At 41.0% G+C, this 25508-nt stretch overlaps 1 protein-coding gene across 7 annotated transcripts; it reads right to left on the bottom strand.

The window, feature by feature from the left end:
• Positions 1-821: 821 nt before the first annotated feature.
• On the bottom strand, positions 822-23752 carry LOC143017473 (G-protein coupled receptor 143-like). 7 transcript variants are annotated; one of them, XM_076172249.1, is made up of 9 exons: positions 23732-23752; positions 17073-17313; positions 16670-16781; positions 15632-15729; positions 13928-14106; positions 11903-12055; positions 6630-6798; positions 4642-4827; positions 822-1168 (listed from the first exon to the last, which is right to left on the bottom strand). In XM_076172249.1, exons 2-9 carry the CDS (start codon positions 17217-17219, stop codon positions 998-1000), a joined length of 1215 nt encoding a protein of 404 aa, XP_076028364.1. In that variant the 5' UTR covers positions 17220-17313; positions 23732-23752; the 3' UTR covers positions 822-997. The 7 variants fall into 7 exon arrangements, with proteins under 7 accessions (XP_076028364.1, XP_076028362.1, XP_076028360.1 ...); XM_076172247.1 differs by lacking the exon at positions 23732-23752 and adding an exon at positions 23677-23697; XM_076172245.1 differs by lacking the exon at positions 23732-23752 and adding an exon at positions 22096-22210.
• Between the last annotated feature and the right edge of the window lie 1756 nt (positions 23753-25508).

Raw genomic sequence — 25508 nt, 5'->3', positions numbered from 1 at the left:
TTTGGGGTCTATATGGGACTCCCCTATGGACCAGAGCCATGTATCATTATACTGTGACTGTCCCTCCGTTATGCTGTGCCCCTACTCCTAATACTGTCCTGTACCACTTCTCTGAATATTCATTTCCTCTTTTTGCTGAAATGTGATGGAGAGAAAGAATACTGCTACAGAGTTCCCACTTGAGTCAAAGGCAACTAAAAAGGGACTGGGATAGGACTAGGCATCCTACTCTCTGTAGCCCCAAAGGGGATATTTCTAGGGAAAAAACAAACAAAAATTGTATGGATGTGATACAGATGAGAGTAAGAGGAAAGAGATGGGCAGCTTGTTTGTGTATGGATGATTCTGTGATGCTTGAGGGGGAATGGAGGGTGAGGGAGTATGTGTGAAAAATAAATTGATGCGACCCAAAGGGATTTCTCATTTTCTGCAAGAGGGGATGGAGGGGGGGGATTGCCGATTTAATGATGTGGCCTTGCTGTGTCTTGCGACACTGCTTCTGACCCAGGGCAGTGGGCAAGATGCAGGGATGACCTGTCATTCAGGAGGTGCCAAGATAAGAGAGAGGGAAGAGGGTGGAGAGGAGTGGAGTATGTTGGGGATGGAATGGAATGAGTGGGAGTGGTTTTTATGCTTTTGTTTTTTGGCTACCTCCCATGTAAGGGGAAAAAAGCCTTTGGTATATGTATGTATGTATGTGTACATTGAAATAATCGCAACCCTTCCAAAAATATTATCATCTGTGATGGACTTTTTTCATAAATAATACTGGGTTACTTAATTTAATTAGGAGCTATCTCCTAGACTAAAAGGCATTAAAGTTTTCTTTACTCAAATCTTTATTTAAAAAAAGAGCTATTTCCACAATACTAGTAGTTTTTCTTATCAGAATTTCATATACTTGAAAGGAAAGATCCAATTACTACCTTAGATGGTAAAAAAAACCTGCATTGTGGCCTGGTAAACTATAACTGATTACAATTTGCCTCACAGAGGTTTAAGTCTTTTTTGGTGAATTTATCCTTGACTCTACATTTAGCGAGTCTTGTGATCCTGAACTATCTGGAATGCGGTAGCCTGGTTTCATGAGGGGAGTGCGCTCGTGTGGTTTGAAGATGAGTTGCTGGGACCACGGCCGAGGACCTGGAGAATCACTGCTGTATGAATCCTGTAAAGACAAACAAGAATACATACATATACGGAGCTGATGATTTGAACTACTGTTTTGTGTGGTAGGAGGACCTATACAGTCTATGTCGGGACCAGGAAGTAAAAGTTCTTGATACGGATCATATACAAACAAGAATAAAGATAATAATAATCAAATACTAAGTGTGTGTTGTCTCTCTCTTACATGCGTGTCCTACAGGGTATTTATGGAGTCAGTAAGTATGTACATGCATATATATACCACAATGCCCTTTTCCTCTAAAATGTGGGATGACTAATAATGGCATACACCCACTCTTCATCCATTTGCTGTCCTTTTCACCTCAGTTCCCTGGCCACTGCACATATCAGAAGCAATGCAGCAAGACATGTCCCTCCAGTCCCAACAGTTGGGAAGTTCATGAGGAAATTGAATTCTAAAATTCCATTACAGCATCCAGGGATGAATTGGCACTACTGATCATAAACTTATGAGGTGCAACTTTTGCACCTCATGCAGCTCTGAAGTGTTGATATCTGGTCTCTGGAGTGGGCCTCTATTAACCCCTTCCATATGGTGCCGCATACGTAGGCGGCATGAGGAACAAGTGGATACGCGAGGCTGCCATATCGGCGTCTTGATTATATTTATTGTAGTTGCCCCTCCGTAATGACATACTCTTTAAACCAGTGGTTCCCAAACTTTTTTCTGTCATTTCCCCCTGCACCCAGGTCAACTATCCAGATTTCCCCCTTCATGTGTAGCAGGGAAAGAGTAGTTGAAATACACTGACTATTTACTAATTTATTTTTCAAATGTACAAATATACTGATAAACAGGCATTCTCTCTCTCTCAGACATGAGAAAATCCATCAGAGATTTTTTAGTTAGTAGGTAGTTCAATTATTTCCCCCTGGTAGCTTCAAATTTCCCCCCAGGGGGAAATTTCCCCCAGTTTTGGAACTACTGCTCTAAACTGTCTTCATCACATTTTCTATGGTTATCAATATTCACGGGTGAAAGAGAGAACGATCGATATAAGCGGTGACTATACTTTATGATGCGAGTATTATTACGACACTCTCTCCCTCTGGAGTATGTTTGGGGGTCATTTTGGCCACTTATCACGATTGGGTCACCAGCTCAGCTACAGGTCGAGGGCCACCAGGGCTCTTGCGGATCGCACTTAGATACTGCTCAGGCTAAAAGTACGGGCGCCAACAGGCGGAAATGAGAGGGGAAAATTACACACAAATTTGGCTGGTCGCCACAACCTCGCCCTTGGGTCCAGGTTCCCCACGTCTACCTCGCTGTGCCCTGTGGACGACTCTCTCCCTCTGGAGTAAGTTTGGGCCAAATCGGAGACATGACGGTTTTTGGCCACTTGTCCCGATTGGGTCACCACCTCAGCTACAGGTCGAGGGCCACCAGGGCTCTTGCGGATCGCACTTACATACTGCTCAGGCTAAAAGTACGGGCGCCAACAGGCGGAAATGAGAGGGGAAAATTACACACAAATTTGGCTGGTCGCCACAACCTCGTCCTTGGGTCCAGGTTCCCCACGTCTACCTCGCTGTGCCCTGTGGACGACCCTCTCCCTCTGGAGTAAGTTTGGGCCAAATCGGAGACATGACTGCTCAGATTAAAAGTACGGGTGCCAATAGGCGGAAATGAGAGGGGGAAATTACACAAACACAAACAAATTTGTCTCCGATTTGGCCCAAACTTACTCCAGAGGGAGAGAGTCGTCCACAGGGCACAGCGAAGTAGATGTGGGGAACCTGGACCCAAGGGCGAGGTTGTGGCGACCAGCCAAATTTGTTTATGTTTGTGTAATTTTCTCCTCTCATTTCCGCCTGTTGGTGCCCGTATTTTTAGCATGAGCAGTATATAAGTGCGATCCGCAAGAGCCCTGTAGTTGAGGTGGTGACCCAATCGGGACAAGTGGCCAAAATGACCCTCAAAATTACCAAAGGGACCCACGGATTTGGCCAAAAACCGTCATGTCTCCGATTTGGCCCAAACTTACTCCAGAGGGAGAGAGTGTCGTAATAATACTCGCATCATAAAGTATAGTCACCGCTTATATCATCGTTTTCTCTTTCACCCGTGAATATTGATAACCATAGAAAATGTGATGAAGACAGTTTAGAGCAGTGGTTCCCAAACGGGGGGAAATTTGAAGCTACCAGGGGGAAATAATTACACTACCTACTAAAAAAAATCTCTGATGGATTTTCTCATGTCTGAGAGAGAGAGAATACCTGTTTAACAGTATATATGTACATTTGAAAAATAAATTAGAAAATAGTCACAGTGTATTTCAACTACTCTTTCCTTGCTACACATGAAGGGGGAAATCTGGATAGTTGACCTGGGTGCAGGGGGAAATGACAGAAAAAAGTTTGGGAACCACTGGTTTAGAGAGAATGTCATTACGCAGGGGCAACTACAATAAATATAATCAAGACGTCGATATGGCAGCCTCGTGTATCCACTTGCTCCTCATGCCACCTACGTATGCGGCACCGTATGGAAGGGGTTAACATCAAATGTATTTCTTACACTTTTTTCAGATATAGGGAGCTGACAACTGGCAACTGCTCTCCTCTCCCTGCCGCCAAGTTAACCTTCGCTCCCTAAGTAAAAGGAATGTGTTTCCTATCCTATGACTAACAATGACACACACACACATCTCTTCATGCAAAGTAGACCACATGGAAAAAAGAAACTAACGAAGCAGAGTGCTTTCGTATATTACATCTTCAGTGCAAAAAGTACATAGTTTAATAGAAATACATAGATTATATATACATGAAAAAGGAACAAGGGCAGTTTGCATAAGAGTAGAGGACATTTACCCCTGGAAGGCGGTAGGTCAGGTCGCAAGGGTCAATGTTTCCACTAATGAGGGAGGCACGCATTGACCCTTGCGACCTGACCTACCGCCTTCCAGGGGGTAAATGTCCTCTACTCTTATGCAAACTGTTCTTGTTCCTTTTTCAAGTATATATAATCTATGCATTTCTATTAAACTATATACTTTTTGCACTGAAGATGTAATATATGAAAGCCTTCTGCTTCATTAGTTTCTTTTTCCAAGTGGTCTACTTTGCATAAGTGAACACACGTACCCATGTTCTTATTAGGACATCTCTTCATATAGTCTTTCCTCAGCATCCATTCCCAGATAACTATTTCTCAAGATCTCATTCCTAAACATTTACTTGCTTCCTTCATTCTATACTTTACCTCCACTTCCGCTCCATTTCCTATTACATGTGACCCTAAATACTTAAAGTTATTAATTTCTTTAACATCTCTCCTCTAAGACTTACCTCAAATTTACTATCACCCTCTCCCCTTATACATCTCATCACCTAACTTTTACCCACATTTAGTTTCAATTTCCTCCTCTCACATACATCCCCAAACTCCATCACTAACTCTCTTAGTCCCTCCTCTGATCCCGCCACAATCTTGGTACTCACATCTGATAAATCCTCCTCCTCCTCTAGGCCAGAAGGTCCTGCCTTTGTTTGTGACAAGACCTGTTCCTCATGGTGCCGGCCAGAGATCCTTGAGGAGAACCATACAGGTAATCTGATTCTGCCACTGGTATCCCAACTTCGATACACTACACAATTGAAGACTGCCTGTAGTGGATTAAGGATTGCCTGCAATGCAATTCAAAATTATATAAGAAAGTTTGCAAGTCATTTGGTTACATGAAATATCATTGTGCACGTACAAATGATGGTATGCAATCATATCTCTGTTTATATCAAAGTCTGTTTTCCCATCATAAAAGGGGTGACTGAGTCAAAGCATATATAATGCAAACAAAATCCAGTGAGGTCTCTCATTAACAGACATTAATTAGCTGTGTTAGCAGTGTTTTTGGTGTTTTTGGTGCTGTTGTTTAGTGCGTGCAATCACTATGCCACCCAAAAACCACTCCAAACCACCGAAAACACCACAAACGCAGCTAATTAACGTCCGTTAATGAGAGGTCTCACTGTACAAACACACACACAGAAAGTAATTTCGAATTAGGTGTTGTAGATAAATACAAACATGAAATGAGACCGTTTTACAGATTCATAAATTGCAAACTGGGACAGAAAAGTAATCACCAAGTTAATAGTGAGTGGTGAGGTCTTTGAAGAGGCCTCAGTTCAGCCAGAAATAATGAATGAAAGTTTCCAATCAGTCTTCACAAAAGAGCAATTCTTTGGAGGAAAATAGGGGGACAAAAATTCATGTTTAGAAGATATAAATGTAAGGGAAGTACTTAATCTTTTGGGATCATTGGATGTGACAAAAGCTTCAGGACCTGACAGGATATTTTAGAAATGCAGGGAACAGCTAGCAGACAACTTTCACAGTCTTGTTGTATGTTCAATAAAAAAAATCATGAGTTGCTTTACTGGAAATGGGCAAATGTGGTAACAATTTACAAAGGTGAAAGTAAGTAGACACCACTAAATTATTGGCCAGTATCACTGACCAGCACAATAGTGAAATTATGTGAAAGGAATGTGAAAGATCCTCCTTTTTTGGTTTTGTAATATGCTTGAGTGATCTGACCCAAAGTATGCACATTACCCTCTATGATCCAACACTTGACTGCGCTAATGACGTCCAGGCTGACTATGTAACTTACCCTGTTATAGTCCTCTGGGTTGGCCTTGTAAGTGACCAACTGTTTCTTCCATCTTTCTCCTAACAAATATACTGCCTATCTCTTCCCTTCAAATTCCATCTGTACCACATCCATGCACATTAAAAGACCTTAGGGTTTTGTTGGAAAATTTCTCCAAGGCCTCCTGCCTACTTTTTTTTTATTATTATTTTTTTTTTTATTATTAAGAATTTACCCTAAGGGGTCTAATCCTGTCCTCCATCCCATTTTAGTTGCATTTTATGACTCAAGTGGGAACACTCGCAGTCGGTATTCTTTCTCCCCTATCACAGGGTTTTCCATATTGAGGCAAAAATACTTGGAATAGTTTTGGTGATACAGCCCAAGCTGGTACAATGCATGAATTTAAATCCAAACAAGATAACTGGTGTATACGGCGATATCCCCAAGTTGGAACCACATCTGACTTTGAAACTAGGAATGATAATTGGAGAATAAGAAACATGACCCCACAAGTATTGCTCCTTCCCTATATATTGCAATCAGGTACAGGGGCAGCATAATGGACGGACAGTCATAGTATAAAAGTGTCATCATTTCTCTATGAACAGAGTTTTCCTCTATCACAGACAAAATGATGTGTGGCTCTGGTCCATAGGGGCGCCCCATATAGACCCTAAAGTATCAACTGCATGCTATTTTGCCACAATAACATGCAGCCAATACCCCAGATGGGGTTGGTATATGTATGTAGGTAAATATATATACAGTTTACCAACACTCAGGTGTTGTGCTTACAAAATGGAAACTTATTCTAATCTCTTTATCCCTTACCATAAAATACCAAACAGCAATAATGAAGTTTTTAGGTAGGTTGTCCCAGGCTGTCCAAAGGACAATGCCGTTAATGATGTTAGGTGTCCAGCAAACGTAGAACACTGCATTTATCAGTAGGAACTTTTTTCTTAATCCGTCTACTACTTTCCTCTCTGAATGTGTGAATCTGCAAAGTAAACATTATTACAGCAATAATTATTTCAAAGTATTTCATACATACATACATATACCAAGGCTTTTTCCCCCTTCCAAGGGAGGTAGCCAAAAAGGGAAAGGCATAAAAACACTCCCACCCATTTCATCCCTAAATACACTCCACACCCCTCCCACCCTTCCTCTCATCTGAGCACCTCCTGGATGACGGGTCATCCCTGCACCCCGCCCACCGCCCTGGGTCAGAAGCAGTGTCGCAAGACACAGTACATCCACAGCAAGGCCGCTTCATTTAATCGGCGACCCCCCCTCTCCGTCCCCCTTTGCATATAAGGAGAGGACGGGGAGAAATCCCTTCGGGCTGCGTCAAAATTTACTCACACATACTACCCCACCCCCCACCCCCCCGCCCATTCCTCCTCATGCAGTCACAACATCATCCATATACAACCATTCTCCACTCACCTCTGTCTTCCGTCCTCTCCCTTCCTTCCTCAACAGACATTCCCCTCTTCCCCAAAGCCCCCTTCACCCCATCCATCCACCTCATCCTAGGACGTCCCCTCATGTTCACTCCCTCCACATCTGCCTTCCACACCTCTTTTACTAGTCTCTCTTCACTCATTCTTTCCATGTGTCCAAACCATCCTAATATTCTTTCATCAACCCTATCTCCCAAATCCTTTTTCACCCCTGTTCTCCTCCTCACCTCCTCATTTCTCACTCTATCTAGCCTAGTAACCCCCACCATACTTCTCAGACACCTCATCTCAAACACATTCAAACTCCTTCTCTCTTCTTCTCTTATGTTCCACGTTTCTGCCCCATACAATGCTGTTGGCACAATCACTCCTTCATACAGTCTCCTCTTCGCATCCATTCCCAAATGTCTATTTCTCATTACACTCTTTAAACCACCAAGGCATTTACTCGCTTCTCTCAATCTACATTCTACCTCCACCTTCACTCCACCTTTTCCTGCTACACTTGCACCCAAGTATCTAAAACTATCCACTTCCTCCAGTCGCTCTCCCTTAATGTTCACTTCCAGTCTACTGCCACTTTCACCCCTTGTACATCTCATCACCTTACTTTTACCCACATTTATCTTTAGCTTTCTTCTATCACATACTCTCCCAAACTCTGCCACCAGCTTCCTCAATCCCTCCTCTGACCCTGCCACAAGCGCAGTGTCGTCTGCAAACAACAGCTGGCTCACCTCCCACTTTTCTCCATTTTCTTTAACCATCTCCAATCCCTGACTCACTACCCTAGCATTCACCTCTCGCACCACCCCATCCATGTATAAGTTGAACAGCCAGGGCGACATAACACATCCTTGACGAAGTCCCACCTTTACTTCAAACCACTCACTCTCTCCATTTCCAATCCTAACACATGCTCTACTACTCACATAAAAACTCTTGACAGCTCCCAAAAGCTTTCCTCCTATCCCATAAATCTGCATAACCTCCCACAGTGCCTTTCTGTCTACCCTATCATAAGCCTTTTCCAGATCCATAAAAGCCCAAAAAACATCCTTCCCCTTTCCTATAGCTTTCTCACATATCTGTCTTACCACAAAGATCTGATCTACACAACCTCTACCCGTCCTAAATCCACACTGTTCCTCACCAATTACTCCTTCTGTTCCTCTCCTAATCCTCTCAATTAAGATTCTCCCATAAGCCTTCCCTACTACACTCAACAGGCTAATCCCTCTGAAATTACTACATTCACACTTGTCCCCTTTTCCCTTGTAAAGAGGAACTATACAGGCACTACTCCAGTCCTCCGGTACTCTACCCTCTCTCCAGCAAACATTAAATAATCTCACCAACCAGTCCACCATCACTGAACCTCCCTTTTTCAGACATTCTGCATGACATCCATCCAGACCAGGTGCCTTACCTGCTTTCATCATCTTTACAACTGCCTTCACCTCATCCTTCCTTATTTCTCCTCCATTCTCCTCACTCATCACTCTCATTTTCTTCGTATTTCCCACTGCAGCTATCTTTCCCTCCCTATCCTCCTTCACATTCAGCAACTCCCTAAAATATTCTGCCCATCTTCCCCTCACTGCCATCTCTTCCATTATCAACTCTCCATCTGTACCTTTTACCTTTTCTTCCCTACTTGATTCACCTCCTCTTCCTCTCTTAATTTCTTTCCAAAACATCTTTTTATTACTTTCAAAATTTTCTGTCATACTCCTACCCCATTTCACATCTGCTCTCCTCTTTGCCTCCTTTACCTTTTGCTTTACTTCTCTTTTCTTTTCTTTGTACGTCTCATATGACTCCCCTGTCCTCTTTTGTAACCAATCTGTGAATGCTCGCTTCTTCTCTTCTACAACCTTCTTTGTTTCCTCATCCCACCATTCACTACCCTTTCTTCTATTTCCTCCTGTCCTTCTTGTTCCACACACCATCCTTGCACACTTTAAGACTCCCTCCTTGAACCATCCCCATTCCTCCTCCACACCCATCTCTGCTCTATCCTTAACTCCCTCCCACTCCTCCTTCAGCTTCTTTTCGTACTCCTTCTCCTTTTCCTTTTCATTCAAGGAGTTCACTCTAAGAACCTCCCTACCTTTTGTCCCTTTCCTCCTTCTCCATCTATCCTCCACTCTCAACTTACCTTCCACCAAAAAATGATCTGATATTCCCCCACCCTCTCCCCTTAGCACATGTTCACAAAAAACAAATAAGTTATTATTATATATCTATCTATATACCAATTGGCCTCTTCCTCCTTATAAGTGAGGTAGCAGACAATATTTACAGAGCTGGGCACACTCCTCTGTGCATTCCCAAACTATTAAAGCAATGTAGATGCTGGTATAGCATGTGGCCTAACTTTTTGGATGTGGCCTACAAAATTTTTCTTTGATATAGTATGTGGCCTACCAGACTTTTATTTCAGAATGAACCTGTCTCTAAAGCTTTAATTATTTGGGAGCACTAATAGCATCCAAACTAAAGCGGAACGCACCTAGGAACATGCCCAGCTCTGAATATTTGTGACTGCTCATCATCACTCAACTTATCCTTAGTATTCTGTTCATACATGTTACTTGTTTATGCACTCAATATTGTAGGAAATTAAATAGCATCCAATAAACCATCATGCATTATTTCATGACTGGAGACTAATCTCCACTCTGGGTGGGTAGGTTTCCTGTAAATATTGAAAGTGAATGTGGAGGAATGCCAAAGGGTATCTCTGTCAAGATGGACGGAGTGTGGAATGAATTTGAAGGGAAGATTGAAGACTGAGAATGAAATGGATGGATGGATTGGGTGAAAATAGTCTTGGGTAAAAGGGGAATGCCTGTTGAGCAGGGAAGGAATGTGAGTGTAAAAAAGGATGAATTGATGTGACCCAACAGGATTTCTCATTGTCTTCTCTATTTATGCATACAGGAACAAAGAGGGAGGGTTACTATGTTAATCAAGTTGTGGAGTAAACCAGTTTAGACTGCTGGGTCCTACTGTGAATGCTCTGTGCCTTGCTGCACTGCTTCTGACCTGGGCAGTAGGGGTTTGCAGGGATGACTCATCATCCAAAAAGAGATAAGATAAATAGAATAACAAATGTGTATTGCATGGGTGAGGGATGGGTGCATGCTTTGGGAGTGTTGAAAAAGACAACCTGTCACCTGACAAACATATCAGCAGAGTCATGTGGACTAGTGCAGAAGATCAAAGTGGTGTTGCACTACATGGATGAAGAGATGATGAAAAAACTCATAAAAATCCTGATCTGTCCAAGACTGGAATATGCATCAGTGGTATGGTCCCCACACAGAGTGAAAGATATAAGCAAGATCGTGAGAATACAAAGGGCAGCAACAAAACTGGTTCCCAAACTGGCAGATAAACCATGAAAGGAAAGAGCTTTGGATCTGCCAATTTCAAAAGATAAAAAAGAAAGAGGGATAGATTGCACTGACAGAAGATCTCCTGATTAAAGATGGGAAGGCCTTAAGAAGTAAGAAGTCATAGGAGCAAATTAAGAAAGACCACAGAAGATAGGAAGAAATCACTTTGGGCTGCATCAAAATATCATTCACACATACTCTCTCACCACCCCCATCCCCTATCCGCTCCCTTTCATGCATCACAGCATCATCCATACACAACCATTCTCCATTCACCCCTATCTTCTGCCTTCTCCCTTCCTTCCTCAACAGACATCCCCCTCTTTCCCAACATCCATCTATTTCATTCTTGGTCATCCCCTCATGTTCACTCCATCCACCTCTGCCTTCCACACCTCTTTTACTAATCTTTCTTCACTCATTCTTTCCATGTGTCCAAACCATCCCAATACTCTTTCATCAACCCTATCTCCCAATTCCCTTTCCACCCCTACTCTCCTCCTCACCTCCTCATACTTCTCAGGCATTTCATCTCAAACACATTTAAACTCCTTTCTGCCCCTAGACAGTGCACAATCACCCCTTCATACAACCTCCTCTTAGCATCCATTCCCAAATGTCTATTTCTCATTACACTTTTTAATCCTCCAAGGCATTTACTTGCTTCTCTCAATCTACATTCTACCTCCACCTCCACTCCTCCCTTTCCCGCCATATTCACCTTAAAGTATCTAAAGCTACCCACTTCCTCCAGCATTTCTCCCATAATACTGTTTGTGGCAGAGATTTGAAATTTAAGAAAGAGAGAGAGAATTCTTTTAATGTGTTTCAGATGAAGTGTCTGAGAAATATGGTAGAGGTTACAGGGTTAGATGGTGTGAAAAATGAGGAGGTGAGTGGGGATGGAAAGGGAGCTGGCAGATAGGGCTGATGAAAGATTATTGGGATGGTTTAGACACATGGAAAGAATGAGAGAAGAAAGATTAGCATATATGAATTAACCCTTTTGCTACAATGACATAATTTACTAATTGTTTTTGGCTCATACCAGACAATTTTGTTCAGATAAAGTCAAGACCCCCGTACTGATTGGATGAAAAGTGCCTCAACCCTGATAATGCCACCTTGATACAGAAAAGGTACTGGTTAATGCTTCTCTACTGTTTTAACCTGAGGACAAAACCCTGTACTGATGAATTTAATTCACATACTGGAAGCTACTCAGTCTTACCTTCCTCTCTGTGAGGCTAAAAGTTTCTCTACTTTGGAGAAGGCCAGGCAGTAGAGGATGGGGTTGGATATCATCACCATCAGAATAGGAACAAAGGTGCTCAGGTAGTTTGGGAGGAACCTTGCAAAAGGATTGTTTCTTCTGCTGTGACAGCTGCAAAGAACATATTAATACAAATCAATCAGTCAATCAATGGTAGGCAAATGCCATGAGAGAACATATCTAACTCAAGGGACCAATGACTGGTACCTGGAAGTAATGGTCCTACACAATGGATATCAGGTAGAACCATTTCCCTGATGCCAATCTTCAAAGCCAATCAACACCCTTACCTTCATTTTGAGGTGTTGTCCCCATAACCTGACACTTGGTCTTACAAACTGACCCAATATCTCTTTCGTCCAACTTCAACTCTATTTCCTCCACCTTTTCACATGAGTAGAGCCAATACCCATCAACTGCTTTCCTCTTCTTACTACTATAAGCAAGTGTCAAAGAAACTGTCCTACACATATACAAAATAGACAACAGTCTAAATTTTCTTTCAAGAGATCGATGGGAAGCCATGAGGACCATTCCAGCTATATATATATACATACATATATATATATATATATATATGTATCTACATATACCCCCTCTTAATAATGTCTTATACCACTTCTTTAAGTACATATTTCCATTTTTGCTCATCCCCTGTGGTACATACATTTGTACATATTCCAAGGGCTTTTTCCCCCTTACAAGGGAAGTAGCCAAGTCAAAAGGCATAATTTAACTCCCACCCATTTCATCCCCATTCACTACCCCTCCCTCCCTTGCTCTCATCTTGGCTCCTCATGGATGACGGGTCATCCCTGCATCTCACCCATCACCCTGGATCAGCAGCAATACTTCAAGACACAGTACATCCACAGCAAGGCTGCATCTTTAAATTGGAAACCCCCCACCCTCTCCGTCCCCTCATGCAATAATATTGAAGATAGGGAGAAATCCCTTCAGACTGCATCATAATATCATTCACACATAACCATTCACTAACCTTCCCTACCCCCTACCCATGCATCACAATATCATCCGTACTTAGCCATTTTCTACTCACCCCTATCTTGTCTTCTCCCTTCCTTCCTCAAAAGACATCCACCTCTTGCTCAATACCCCCTTCACCCCATCCAGCCATCTAATCCTTGGTCATCCCCTCATGTTCATTCCATCCACCTCTGCCCTCTCACCACTCTTGACATCCCACCTATCATACTCCCACACTCCAACTCACATTTCCTTTTTAGTTTTATTTCATTCAGTCCTACCACACCCACCTTTCTTCTTACAAACATGCTACCAAGTTCTTTTCTTTTGCTCTAATCTGCAACATGTTCAGCCATATTCAATGACCCAATTACTAGGGCTGGTTGGAGTCCTTTCAGATCCTTTTGTCTCGGCTTTTCATAGAAGAAAATACAGAGTGGAGATCCTTAGTCTCCTCATTCCATCTAATTTAGTACACATACATACATATACCAAAGGCTTTTTCCCCCCATACACAGGAGGTAGCCAGAAGACAAAGGCATAGAAACTACTCCCACCCATTCCATCCCCTACATACTCCACTCCCCTCTACCCTCCCTCTTATCTTGGCACCTCCTGGATGATGGGTCACCCCTGCATCTTGTCCACTGTCACTTAATCTAATCTAATTCAGTAACATTCTATAACAAGCATGGAAATATGGTAGTAGCAATCTTCTCCATACATCACAGATGGATCAGAGACAAGGTAGTCACATAAATGGTAAAGACTAGATCCAAGGGGTCAGCAGAAAGTAGGGACAGTAACAATGCAAAGGGATCTCATCATTCATTGGGTAGAGATTTTACTTTAACACAAATACTGTGAGGTACTGATCTACAGGGGTGCTCCAAAGTTGTCCCCAAAATACTGACTGCATGACATCATGCAACCAACTCCCTAGAACCAGGAATTAGATGGACAAAAGAAAGGGTGAAAAAAATCACAACAACTCACTTTAAGTCAGGAAGGTACAAGAAGAGCAGTCCTATGAGGCATAGAATCAGAGGCATGACCCAACAAATGAAATGGTACAAACGGGGACTGAGTCGTTTTTCCTGGAGAACTTTCTTGACATCTAAGGCATAGATGAATGTCCAGAAGTAAGTCGCCGTGTAGAAATAATGGATCCATGCCTGGTGAAGAGTAACAGCTGTGTTAGATCAGTTGGACAAGGGGTGCAAACATTGTATTCAGCTACTCATACAGTACTGTATTAAGACAATACTTATTGTGCCTCATTCTCTAATAATTAATATTTCTAGCATTCTGATGTTTTAATCTTGTATTTAATTTTCAAGTTGTGTAAATGTGTATGACCTCCAGTGATGATCCACTTCATTTATACCTTGTTCCTCTTGACATCTGCTCGTTACATATAACTGGTGAACCCTATAAACTTCTCTATGGTGCATTAGTACAGTATGGTTGTCATCCATCTCTTTTCTTTATCCCAATATTATCAATCTCACAAATTGCTAACCCTTCCTTGCAGAACAAGCCATAAAGGTCTACAACCCAATTACTGATAGTCCTGAACACCATATCAAAGCTGATGGAAAGATTAGTAGCAGGAAGAATCACAACAAAACTACCCATCTACTTTAATCAATATAGATTCACAGAGGGGCACTCCACCAGTACAATGCTCACAATTATCTAACAAGTGCTGAAAGGATTCAACATGAAAGGTCCACTAAAAATAATGGTTATGATAGCTACTGGAGGGGTTTGATGGAGTAGGGAATTTGGTAGTTGGTCTTAGAGTGTTTGTTTTGTGAAAGCATCGTTATGTTGATGATGATGTTGGTGCAAATGGCTGATTGTTGTAGATGTTTGAGTAGTATGCTGCCGGTGTCATTTTTTGTTACATCATGTTGGTTGTGCTTATGTTATGTAATGAAATGAGTGGGTAGGGGTTGAGGACTCTTTCATATAAGTGTGTACATATCATTTTCATGTGATTCTATGATGAGAATTTCAATCTGGGAGTAGGTGTTCTATTAGGTTGGTTTTGGTGCACCCTATCATCATTCTTAATGCTTTATTTTGTGCAGCTTTTTATGGTGTCTATGCCTGTTTTCCTGACTGTTGGGAAGTCTATTGGAAGTGCTCTGGAAGTGTTGTCAAATGAGGTTTTCAAGAACTGTTTGCAGACCATAATCAGTTTCTTTCTGCTGTTGAAAGCTTGTGCTTACAACTGAATTTGATATGATTATTTTCATTGTTTTTCAATATTAGATCTTTGACATGTGGGTTGAAGGTAATGTGAGTTGGGTGAGGCTCAGTATTTTGAGGTTCTTTACCAATGAAAGGGTTTGACTGTAGTTCCACTTTTGGATGTTTCTCTGATTTATGGTTGTCTGGAATGAGCAATGTTAATGATATTCTCTGGGGGAGACCCATAAATCGAGAATCAAGCGTACAACAGACAATAGTCATGTTTCTTCCCAGACAGATCAACGGACCCATGAATTGTTGCAAACCACTGAGGGACTGCGGGTTTCCAATCAGTGAAACATGTGGTAACAATAATTCTTTAAATGCAAAACTGTCTATCAATAAGTAATGAATATACTCACAACCAAATTTATTTTGGAAACATACCTTTAACTACAAATGGCTCAGCTACATAGTGCGTAAGATCAATGAGTAACTTACCGATGTGACGATGCAGAAAATGTGACCAACCAAGTTGTCATCATCTATTGTGCCTAAAGATTTATCTGCCATCCATGAGACAGCCCTTATAAAAATTCCTGAAAAAAAGAGAAAAACAATATTATGGCTATGTGTTTAAAAAATGGATGAGTCAGAGAGATTTTATAGTGCCAACCTCCAGACAAAATGAGAGCATTGATGGGATCTGAGGATAAGTGGAGTTGATTCTCCCCATTCTTCTTTTAAGATCACATCTTTTAAGATCACATCTTTTAAGATCACATCACTGGTCCCTAATCTCTTGTACAGACAATTTAAAGTATTTTGTTGGTCATAATCAGTACACCCAACTTCAGACATTCAGATTCCACATTTGCAGATTTACATATTTGTGTCTCTTTATGGATGAGACAGTTCCACATTCCCTGTGTTGCACCTGATATTAGCAGGCTCTTTAACAGTGTCAGTTCGTTCCTATGGGTGGCAACAGGTTGCTTCCTATTAACTGTGTTTGACACACTTGACCTTCCAGATCTGAAACCAAACTTCTATATTTGTGGAAATTAATACATCAAAGACGTAGTCATGGAGGTGGTATGGATAGATTTAAGAAGAGCATCATACTTGAAGGATAGTCGAAGTTAAAAGTGATCTGTGATCCAAGTAGGGGTTAGTTTTTATAAAAGAATGCTGCATGAATAGAATAAAAGTTTATATGTTCTGACAGTCATAACCTGATTCAAATTTACCATTCAACTTATGTTGTTAAACCTATGCTCTGTTGTTATGCTGTAAACAAAATCAGATAACATCTTTGAAGACATTTTTTTCATATGCAATTAACACTGCAAGTATATTTTTGTGGCAACATGAATATAACACATTTTGTATATCACTGAACTTTACTCACCACCAGACTTCTTTTAAGATGCCAACTTGGTTTCTCTGTCAGCCTGAACTCTGCACATCAAACAAAATGATGTGCCAAATATAGTAACCAGAATTATAATTAATGAATTTAGTCTAAAAGAAACATACCTAAAGAGGCCATCAAGTCAGCCAGTGCTAACCATTTGATGATCAAGCGACCTCTAGTTTTGAAGAACCTTCCTCGACTGACTGATCCAACAGGAGCCTCTCTTGGGAGGATCTGAGGAATCAAGAAATTAATCTTGGTACACACTATGGAAAACCCTATCTGTAACCATTCTATTCAAAGACCTGAGATAGCGAGCACATCTTGACAGGATCTGGGGTACCAACACATTGCTGTAGGCACTCATAAAGAAAATAATTGCAACCATTCTATCCAAAAACTATATGGTGTGAAATCATTTAAGTTTTGTGCATGAGATATCCAAGGCTATGGACTGAATCGACATAATGATAAATTTACAGAAACATTATGTGATCATAGCAGATGCCAGTGATAAATTCTTACCTGATATATGCCTCCAAACATGCCTAAAATGGAGGCAAACACTGAGACAACATTATAGGAAAATGTCTTAAAATCAATCAAATATTCATTCTTGAAATCTCCATTGCTGTCCATACAACACATGGACTCAATGGTCGGACTAGCCATGGTGATTAAGATTTACAAAATATCTCCTCTTCTTTTTAAAGGGTTCTTATTTATTTATGTTTCTCCATGACAATTGTGCAGTTCCAGTTATTTCCTGAAAAAAAAAGAGTAAAAAATAAAATAAAATAGAAATAAGATAAAATAATAATAAATAAATACACATTAAAATATATAGAATACATAATAATAAATAAAATAATAAATCTACTAATATATAATAATATTTAGTCTGAGTTTTTCTCTCCTTTATGAGGTTTGATCTGGGTTGGTGTGTTTTGGAGACACCTTGGACCCACCAGCTGAGGTTACTCTTAAATGTCTATTATACGGTGAAACAGGTTGCACATACCCATTACTGTGTGAAGTGCGATTAAGGACAATGCGTGAAACACCAGCAGAAAGCAAGAGACGCCAGAGACACTTCTGGAAGTGGGTTTCTACTGTTAAGAAGTCCTCTAAGAAGGAACTGATAGAGAAACCAAAGTTAGCAGCAGCCTTTCGAGTTGAACATAAGGAGGCTTTCCAACAGTTATACTGGAAAACTAACTCTTTTTCTATTGGAAAGAGTACAGAGAAGTTTTATGCAATACTTTTTCTGTTCAATGAAAATTTATGAGACAAGCCAGATTTTGAATATACAGATGCCTGCAAGTGAAGTGAGCAGTGCTGCAGGCCAAGTGTCCACAGCATTGCCGTGGTGGTGAAACCAGCATTTATATATATATATATATATATATATATATATATATATATATATGCTAAGATGGGAGGGAGGGTGGAGGGGTGTGGAGTGTTTTCAGGGATGGAATGGGTGGGAATGATTTTATGCCTTTTCCTTTTTGGCTACCTCCCTAGTAAGGGGGAAAAAGCCTTGGTGTATGTATGTATGTATGTATGTATGTATGTCTGTATATATATATATATATATATATATATATATATATATATATATATATATATATATATATATATGAATCAATGTAACCATTCATTCATGTAGATCATAAAAGGAATTTCTTTATACTACACTAATAAAAGCCACTTGTGAATCTGCAAATTTGACTCTATGATATCCTGTTTGCACAGGTGAAGAAAGTGGCCTTTCTCACCCTTAATGAAAGGAATAAGAATCATTGGAACAAATTTAGCACTTTCTGGAATTTAGTACTGGTTCATTGATATTTTAGGACTGGTCTAGAAAACAAATGTCACAACTTTAGGGAACAGCATTATTCAATTAGCCTTGACATGTCGAGGAATTGAACTCCTAACTGTAATCATCCATTCTTAGAAATGGATTAGTCAATTGCAGCATCAAACATGACAGGCTTTCTGTTACATGAACTTAAGATGTGAAAAAATATATATATTTTTTGTAAATATGCATAACCTCCTAAATAACCTAGAAGATGAAATAGCTCTGAGTGAAACTATACATGAATTCAAAACCAGGTATTGTTCTTGGGGGATTAGGAGACAGGACCCCATGAGTGTAACTCCTTTCTTATATAATACAATTAGGTACACATAAGCCATTTTTGAGTCAAAATTATGATTTCAGTACTTCAAACAACCCATGCAGCATTGGTGTAAGGGGTACTGGAGGCAACAGTGGTGTAATAAAGTTGGAAGTTTTGGATTTGAGCCCAATGCAGTGCCAGCTTTTCAGTGATGTTCCCTACCTAAACATCATGGTGTAGTGAGTAGCATGTTAACTAGTCATGAAAGGTGTCCATAGTGTAGTTGGTACACATGCCTACAGTACCTGGCAAATGGGAGGTTCCAGGTTCAATCCTTGGTCAGTGCCACCTTTTCAGTGACACTCCCCCCACCTGCCTAACAGGTATGGTTGTCATGAGTGAAACTAAAGAGTTGTGTTCCACAGGGTCCTTTTACTATATCATAAGTTTAATTCAAAGATTACTCAGTCCTTCAAAGAAAGTGGAGTTTCAAGCTGCAGGCCTAAATGTTGCACATAGATACATCCTGGTGTTGAAATTGATGTTGAAACAAAATGTTGGTATTTTCATTGTCAGTATATTTCTTATAATACACAGTAGTTGTGACATACTTGCTAGTGCCATAAGTATCCAAGTCAGTTATATAAATATAATTCAGTGTCTCTTTCAGCATGAACAATATGGGCAAAAATTATCTGACACTCCCCTACTCTCCAGTTAAGACAAGAACATCCAAAACTTTTACTATCTATCCCTTTGATACCACAATACAATTAATTAATGTTCTATCAACTGTCCTTCTGTCTACCACCCTTTCCCATGTATACTAAGTTATCTTCTTAATCACTGTGTTTGATATCATCAGCGCCCTTTCTAAATACATCTCCAACATCATCTCTCTACTAAAAGTCTTACCTGGAAACTCAAACTTCCCTACTACTCCATCTATTGGCTCATCCCCCAACTCTAGTTTGGAAATCTCCCATCATCATTACATTCACACTCCTCCCAATCAATCAACTGTTGTAGTTTCACTATGTGGAAAACCCACCCCCACAGTGGCTGACAATGGTCCTCAGAACCTCTCACAGATCTCTTAGGAAGAAGTTTTGAACTGTTAAGTTATATCAGTTTGGGACTGTCTCTATGTCACCAACTGAAAATTGTAGGAAGAGGAAAGCAACTGCCATTTGTCAGCTCCCCATGTGTGAAAAAGTGTAAGAAGTAAAGTTGAAGTTAATAGAGATCTTGGGCCCCAGTCACTGAGTGCCAGCCTCTAAGGGCTGCACCACTTGACAGAGGTGAGAGGGTTGATGGGTTTTGAAAACTGACAGTTCTGCTGTCCATCTTGCAGGACCACCACATGAAGGTACCCATCCATTACTGGGCCCTACATTCCTCCCAAAACTCTTTAAACACTTGTTTAAATATATCCCAAAAAACTTCCCTTTCCTCTTCACTTTTCTCACTACCAGACCCATATGTACTTACAAAAACCCACATTTTTCATCCTAGTTTCAGCTTCACCCATATTAACCTTGAAGACATTTCCCTCCACTCCACCACACAATTTCCTATCCCATTACTTACCAGCAGAGCTACTCCTTCCCTCCCTTGCCCCTCATCATTCCTGACACTCGTCACCATACTCCCAAACTCTAAATCACTCCTCCCTTTCAACCTCTCATTTAACACATACACATCCATCTTCTCACAAACATACTGCCCTTCTCCATTCACATTTAATGTTTTTCCTCCCATAGATTTGGTGAAGGACAGTTTCAAGGAAAGAGAATAAAGGAGGGACAGTCATAGATTAAAAGTATCTAACAGTTTCAAGGAAACAATAAAGGAGGGACAGTCATAGATTAAAAGTATCTTCATTCCTCTATGAGAAGAGATTTCACTCTTTCATAGACAAATGGTATGTGGCTCCTGTCCACAGGGGTGCCCCAAAAAGTTCCAAAACCATTGGCTTGGCCAATGATTCAAACTACCCCAGATACAACCACCATAAAGAAGACATAAAACACCTCATACTACAGTGTCCCACACTAATAATCCTTAGATAACAACAAAATATATCCCTGAGTCTTATGGTCTTGCCCAGAGGCTGTTTCTGGTTACCTGAAGGCTGTGGGGCTTCTGCAAGAGACCAGGGGTAATGGATTGACTGATCTTCCAGAGATAAGGACTGCTTGTTAACCCAATACTGGATTACTGCAACCCACTGTGGTACCCTTACTGGGCATCTGATGCCCTGGAAGCAGTTCAGTGTTTCTTCATATAGCAGATTGCTGATGTGAAATACCCTGGTTGCAGGGCTGGACTAAATAAGTTAGGGATCTATTCCCAGCAAAGGAGGGAAAGGTATATTGCCATATATACTTTGAAAAGTCTAGATAATATTGTGCCAAACCCCTTACAAACTACATGGTCTCCCAGTGTGATGAACAACCCAGATGTAAATGCCAAAGATGAATTTTACCAACACTTGTATTTAGTATTTACTTAGACAAAAACTACTAGATCTCAGCATCACCACTGGGGGTATGCATGTTCAACCATTTATTGAAGGTCAAAAGATCCCTGATTGGCTTCAGTGTTGATAATATAATATTTAAAGCTAATCTGGGGAGATTTCCACACAAGATCCCATATGAACCAACAGTTCTAGGTTAAACAGCTTAGTTGTTGGGCACTAATTCAAACCCTGATCAGGTGGACCTGTTACACGGAAGTGATGGTTTTGGGTGCAGTAACTGTGAGAAACAGACCTCTTTATCAATACAATTACACGAATAAATAATAATGATGAAGCAGAAAAATTATAGTTGTTGAAAAAATGGCAAACCAATAACAGTACACAAATCACATGACCAACAAATACATTTTCATTTAACATTCCTACCACAATCGTGTTTAGACAAACCATTTGCTAGAATGTATCACACACTGCTGACTATCACCTACGTCACGTCACTTGGCACTTTCCATTGAGTATGTCATGTAATCTTACGTTAGCGGTCACAACCTACTGAAGAAGGCATGCTTCGTTTAATTTCGTGATTTCTTTGGTGTCTACTACCACTCTTAAGAAATAGAACTCGTCTACACCGACTTGCTTATATGAGTTTCAGTTTCAATATTTATTCACACAACACAATTCTTGTAGTTGTACACCTTGTTCGTCCCTTCACCACGAGAGGAAACCTTACAAGTACGCAGAACATGTCTGTGTTCAATCTTCTCTTCCAGCGACAAAGTACCATAATACTTTCTTTCCGTTGTAAATAAATCCTCTATTCACTAACTAAGGCCACATCTTGAGATGAACGGACAGTGTTCAACTCTACACCACAGCTTGGCACAGGAACTTGAATGCTGCGACACTATCTCCGCTGCCTCACTCTCACCTGTACCTTCCCCCTACTGCCCACGAAGTTCGCCGCAGGCAGTGAACTTCGAGGCGGATTGTTTACATCACCCGTGGCTCACTCTCGTCTCCTCACGTTTCACGCGGCAGAAAGGGGGAGGAGGAGATGGATTCCAAAGGAAGAAGTAAAAGAAAAACAATCTCTCATGTTGCTTCACTCATCTGTTTTGTGTAACATAGATTTAAAGCAACTATCCACATTTAAATGACCAAGTATGGGTGAGGAAATTAGCAGATTCTAAAGATAGCAATATTGAGTGGGCCGAGTGACGCAGTAGGATCTCTAAATGGAGGGACTTGCCTCCCCTTACGACCTCTTATGCAAAGAACTAGGTACACACACACAGTATATATATATATATATATATATATATATATATATATATATATATATATATATATATATATATATATATATATATATATATATATATATATTCTTCATACTATTTAATGTCCAAGACTTGGATCTACTGTACTTGGACAGTGCTTACATTCGGTGGCACACACGGCAATGCGAATGGACCTTAAGGAGACTGATCCGACAGGAACGTCCAATTTTGTTTTGGTTGTGCTATTCATGGATGCCATGAAGGAATTTGGGCAGTGATATCACTTCCTTGCCAACTGGTTTCTGGGGAGATATTTCTTTGGTGCCACCTTATTCATGTCAGACTTATTAGAGTATTGCGACACCGTCTAGGATCCACACACTAACAATGACATATACAAATAAGAGTCCACACAAAATAAAGCAGCAAGATGGATCAGACGCAGTTGCAGACACACTACACCAGTCGCTAGGTTAAAACAAGTCATTAGATTTGAATACTTGAAACAAGAAGACGAATGCACAGATAACAAATGGTGTCCGAAATCGCAAAGAATTAGGTGACATCAACAAAGGAATTTACACCCAACAAATACACGAATAACTAAGAGGCAGTCACAACCTAAAATCCACACGTACTAAACAAGCACCAACTGATGTGCAAATACTCGTTTTCCAAAGCAGCATCCAAGAATGGATTCATACACCATTCCATGGAGTTGATAGTCCCACTCTTGATACTTTTAGAAATAGGGTCACCCATCACTATGTCCGTGACACTTCCACGGTGGATTTGACTGAAATTTACTAACCAATTTTGCTGAATATTTTGATAAAACATTTCCTATATTGTTGAGTCGTAGTTTCTTTCACGTTCCCCCTTGAATCATATACTGTAGCTGATGTGTAATTGTCAGTGGGATTGATATTCCAATGAATGATGTAATTAACTAATTATTGTCTTTGACCAGTTTTCTCTGGTTCAGAATGAACAGACATTTCCCCTCCTTCAACACACGCTCCTACTCGGACGCACCTATATATTGAAAAAAGAAGCTACTTCTTGTTAATCCTCCTCCTCCTCCTCTTCCTCCTCCTCCTCCTCCTCCTCCTTCTCCTCCTCCTTCTCCTCCTCCAAAAACCAATCTCCATCCTCGAGGACGACGCTGTTTTACTGACTCAGTCATTTTAACTGGCAGAAGTCTTGTACCTCGTCAGGAGACAACTTACCACGCAAGCAATAGAAGTAGGGCCGGGAGGCAAGGGGGAGTCGGCACAATATTACCTGTCAAGTCTGTGTAAGGAGCTTGTGTCGTTCCGTGAAACCCGTGAAGCGTCGGCTGGAGAAACTGCCACGCCCCGGGTCCGTGCTTGTGGTTCGGTCGGTCCTCCTCATGTTACTCCCCCTGGTGGTGTGGTTTGTGTTCATCCAGTTCGCCAAGTTCTGTGCCGCTGCCCTGAGTCACACTTTTAATCTTTCTTTCCCCCTCTCTCTTTTCCTTGATTCATTTTCTTCAACTGTGTCTAGGGCCGAATCACACGTTTAATCTTTCTTTCCTTCTGTCTCTCTTTACCTTGATTAATTTTCTTCAACTGTGTCTAGGGCCGAGTCACACGTTTAATCTTTCTTTCCCCTCCTCTCTCTCTCTTTTCCTTGATTAATTTCCTTCAACTGTGTCCAGGGCCGAGTCACACGTTTAATCTTTCTTACCCTCTGTCTCTCTTTTCCTTGATTCATTTCCTTCAACTAGGTCCAGGGCCGAGTCACACGTTTAATCCTTCTTTCCCTCTCTATCTTGTTTGATTCATTTCGTTCAATCGCGTCCAGGTGTCCAGTCGTCCGAGGGCTTCCCCGTGCCCAGTGTTTATCTTGTCTGTTGCCAGGCGACTTTATTCAGCCAAGGGAAAAGCAGTAAAGGGCACCGAGGGCTAAGGAGGCTCCAAATTTTAGCATCTTAAGGCACAACAACTTCTATGTTCAAAATGGGCATATATGCGATGTATTTGACGAAGAGGAAAACGATTGCGATTATCGAGTTTTTATGACTGATTTCTGTTTCTTTCTGGTCAGATTTAGACGTATTCTTGAGCACTCCCGAACCTGAATCCATAATATGTCAGGACTATGCATTTATTTTTCTGTCATTGCATTCATTTTCATTCTACAACTGACACACACACACAGACACACAAATTGTCGGAGAATCCTACAACTTACTAAGATCAATAAAAATGACATTTACATATTTGGACGAAGAAATGATTAAAAAATATTAGTCACTGATAAGGCCTAGACTAGAACATGCGGCGACATTGTGGTCACCCAGTACCAACAAGAATATAAAGAAAATAGAAAGAATCCAGAGAGCAGCAACAAAAATGGCACCTGCACTTGCAAACTTGTCATACGAGGAGAGATTGGCGAAACTGGAGTCCGACTCTGGAGCAAAGATGAGAGAGAGGTGACCTACTGACCATCTACAGAATCATGAAAAGCACAGAAATACTCGATAGAGAGGACTTGTTAAACTGGGACAAGAGAAGCACAAGAGGACATGGGAAGAAATTAAAAACATAGCTGCAGAGGAGATCCGAAGAAAAACAGTTTTCCACATAGAGTGGTGGACAGTTGGAACAAATTGGACAATGAAATAGTGTGTACAAAAACCATTCATGAGTTCAAGAGCAAACTAGACACTGCGAGATACAAAGGCGGGACACCACGAGCGTAGCTCCCCTTCCCGCAAAATACAACCAGGTAAATACAACTAGGTAAATACACACAAACACAAACTCATAAACACACACACATATATATCTATATCGGAAGTGAATCGTTAGACAACGCATATCATTACAAATAATTTCCGACCGTCGCCCCGGGGTTCGAACCGTGGCCTCGCTTGACGCCAGTCCAATGCTTTTCCTACAGCTCAGTCGGTAAAGCATTGGCCTGGCGTCAAGCAAGGCCTCGGTTCGAAGCCTGGGGCGACGGTCAGCATTTGGGCCATCCTACGCTCCTGATTATTGTCAACAGGTAGTATCCAATTGAAGCCCCCTTA

The sequence above is a fragment of the Oratosquilla oratoria genome, chromosome 32, assembly GCF_046742065.1.
Source record: "Oratosquilla oratoria isolate Oo_2021 chromosome 32, ASM4674206v1, whole genome shotgun sequence".
Lineage (NCBI taxonomy): Eukaryota > Metazoa > Arthropoda > Malacostraca > Stomatopoda > Squillidae > Oratosquilla > Oratosquilla oratoria.
This window is presented reverse-complemented; position numbering and strand designations above follow the sequence as displayed.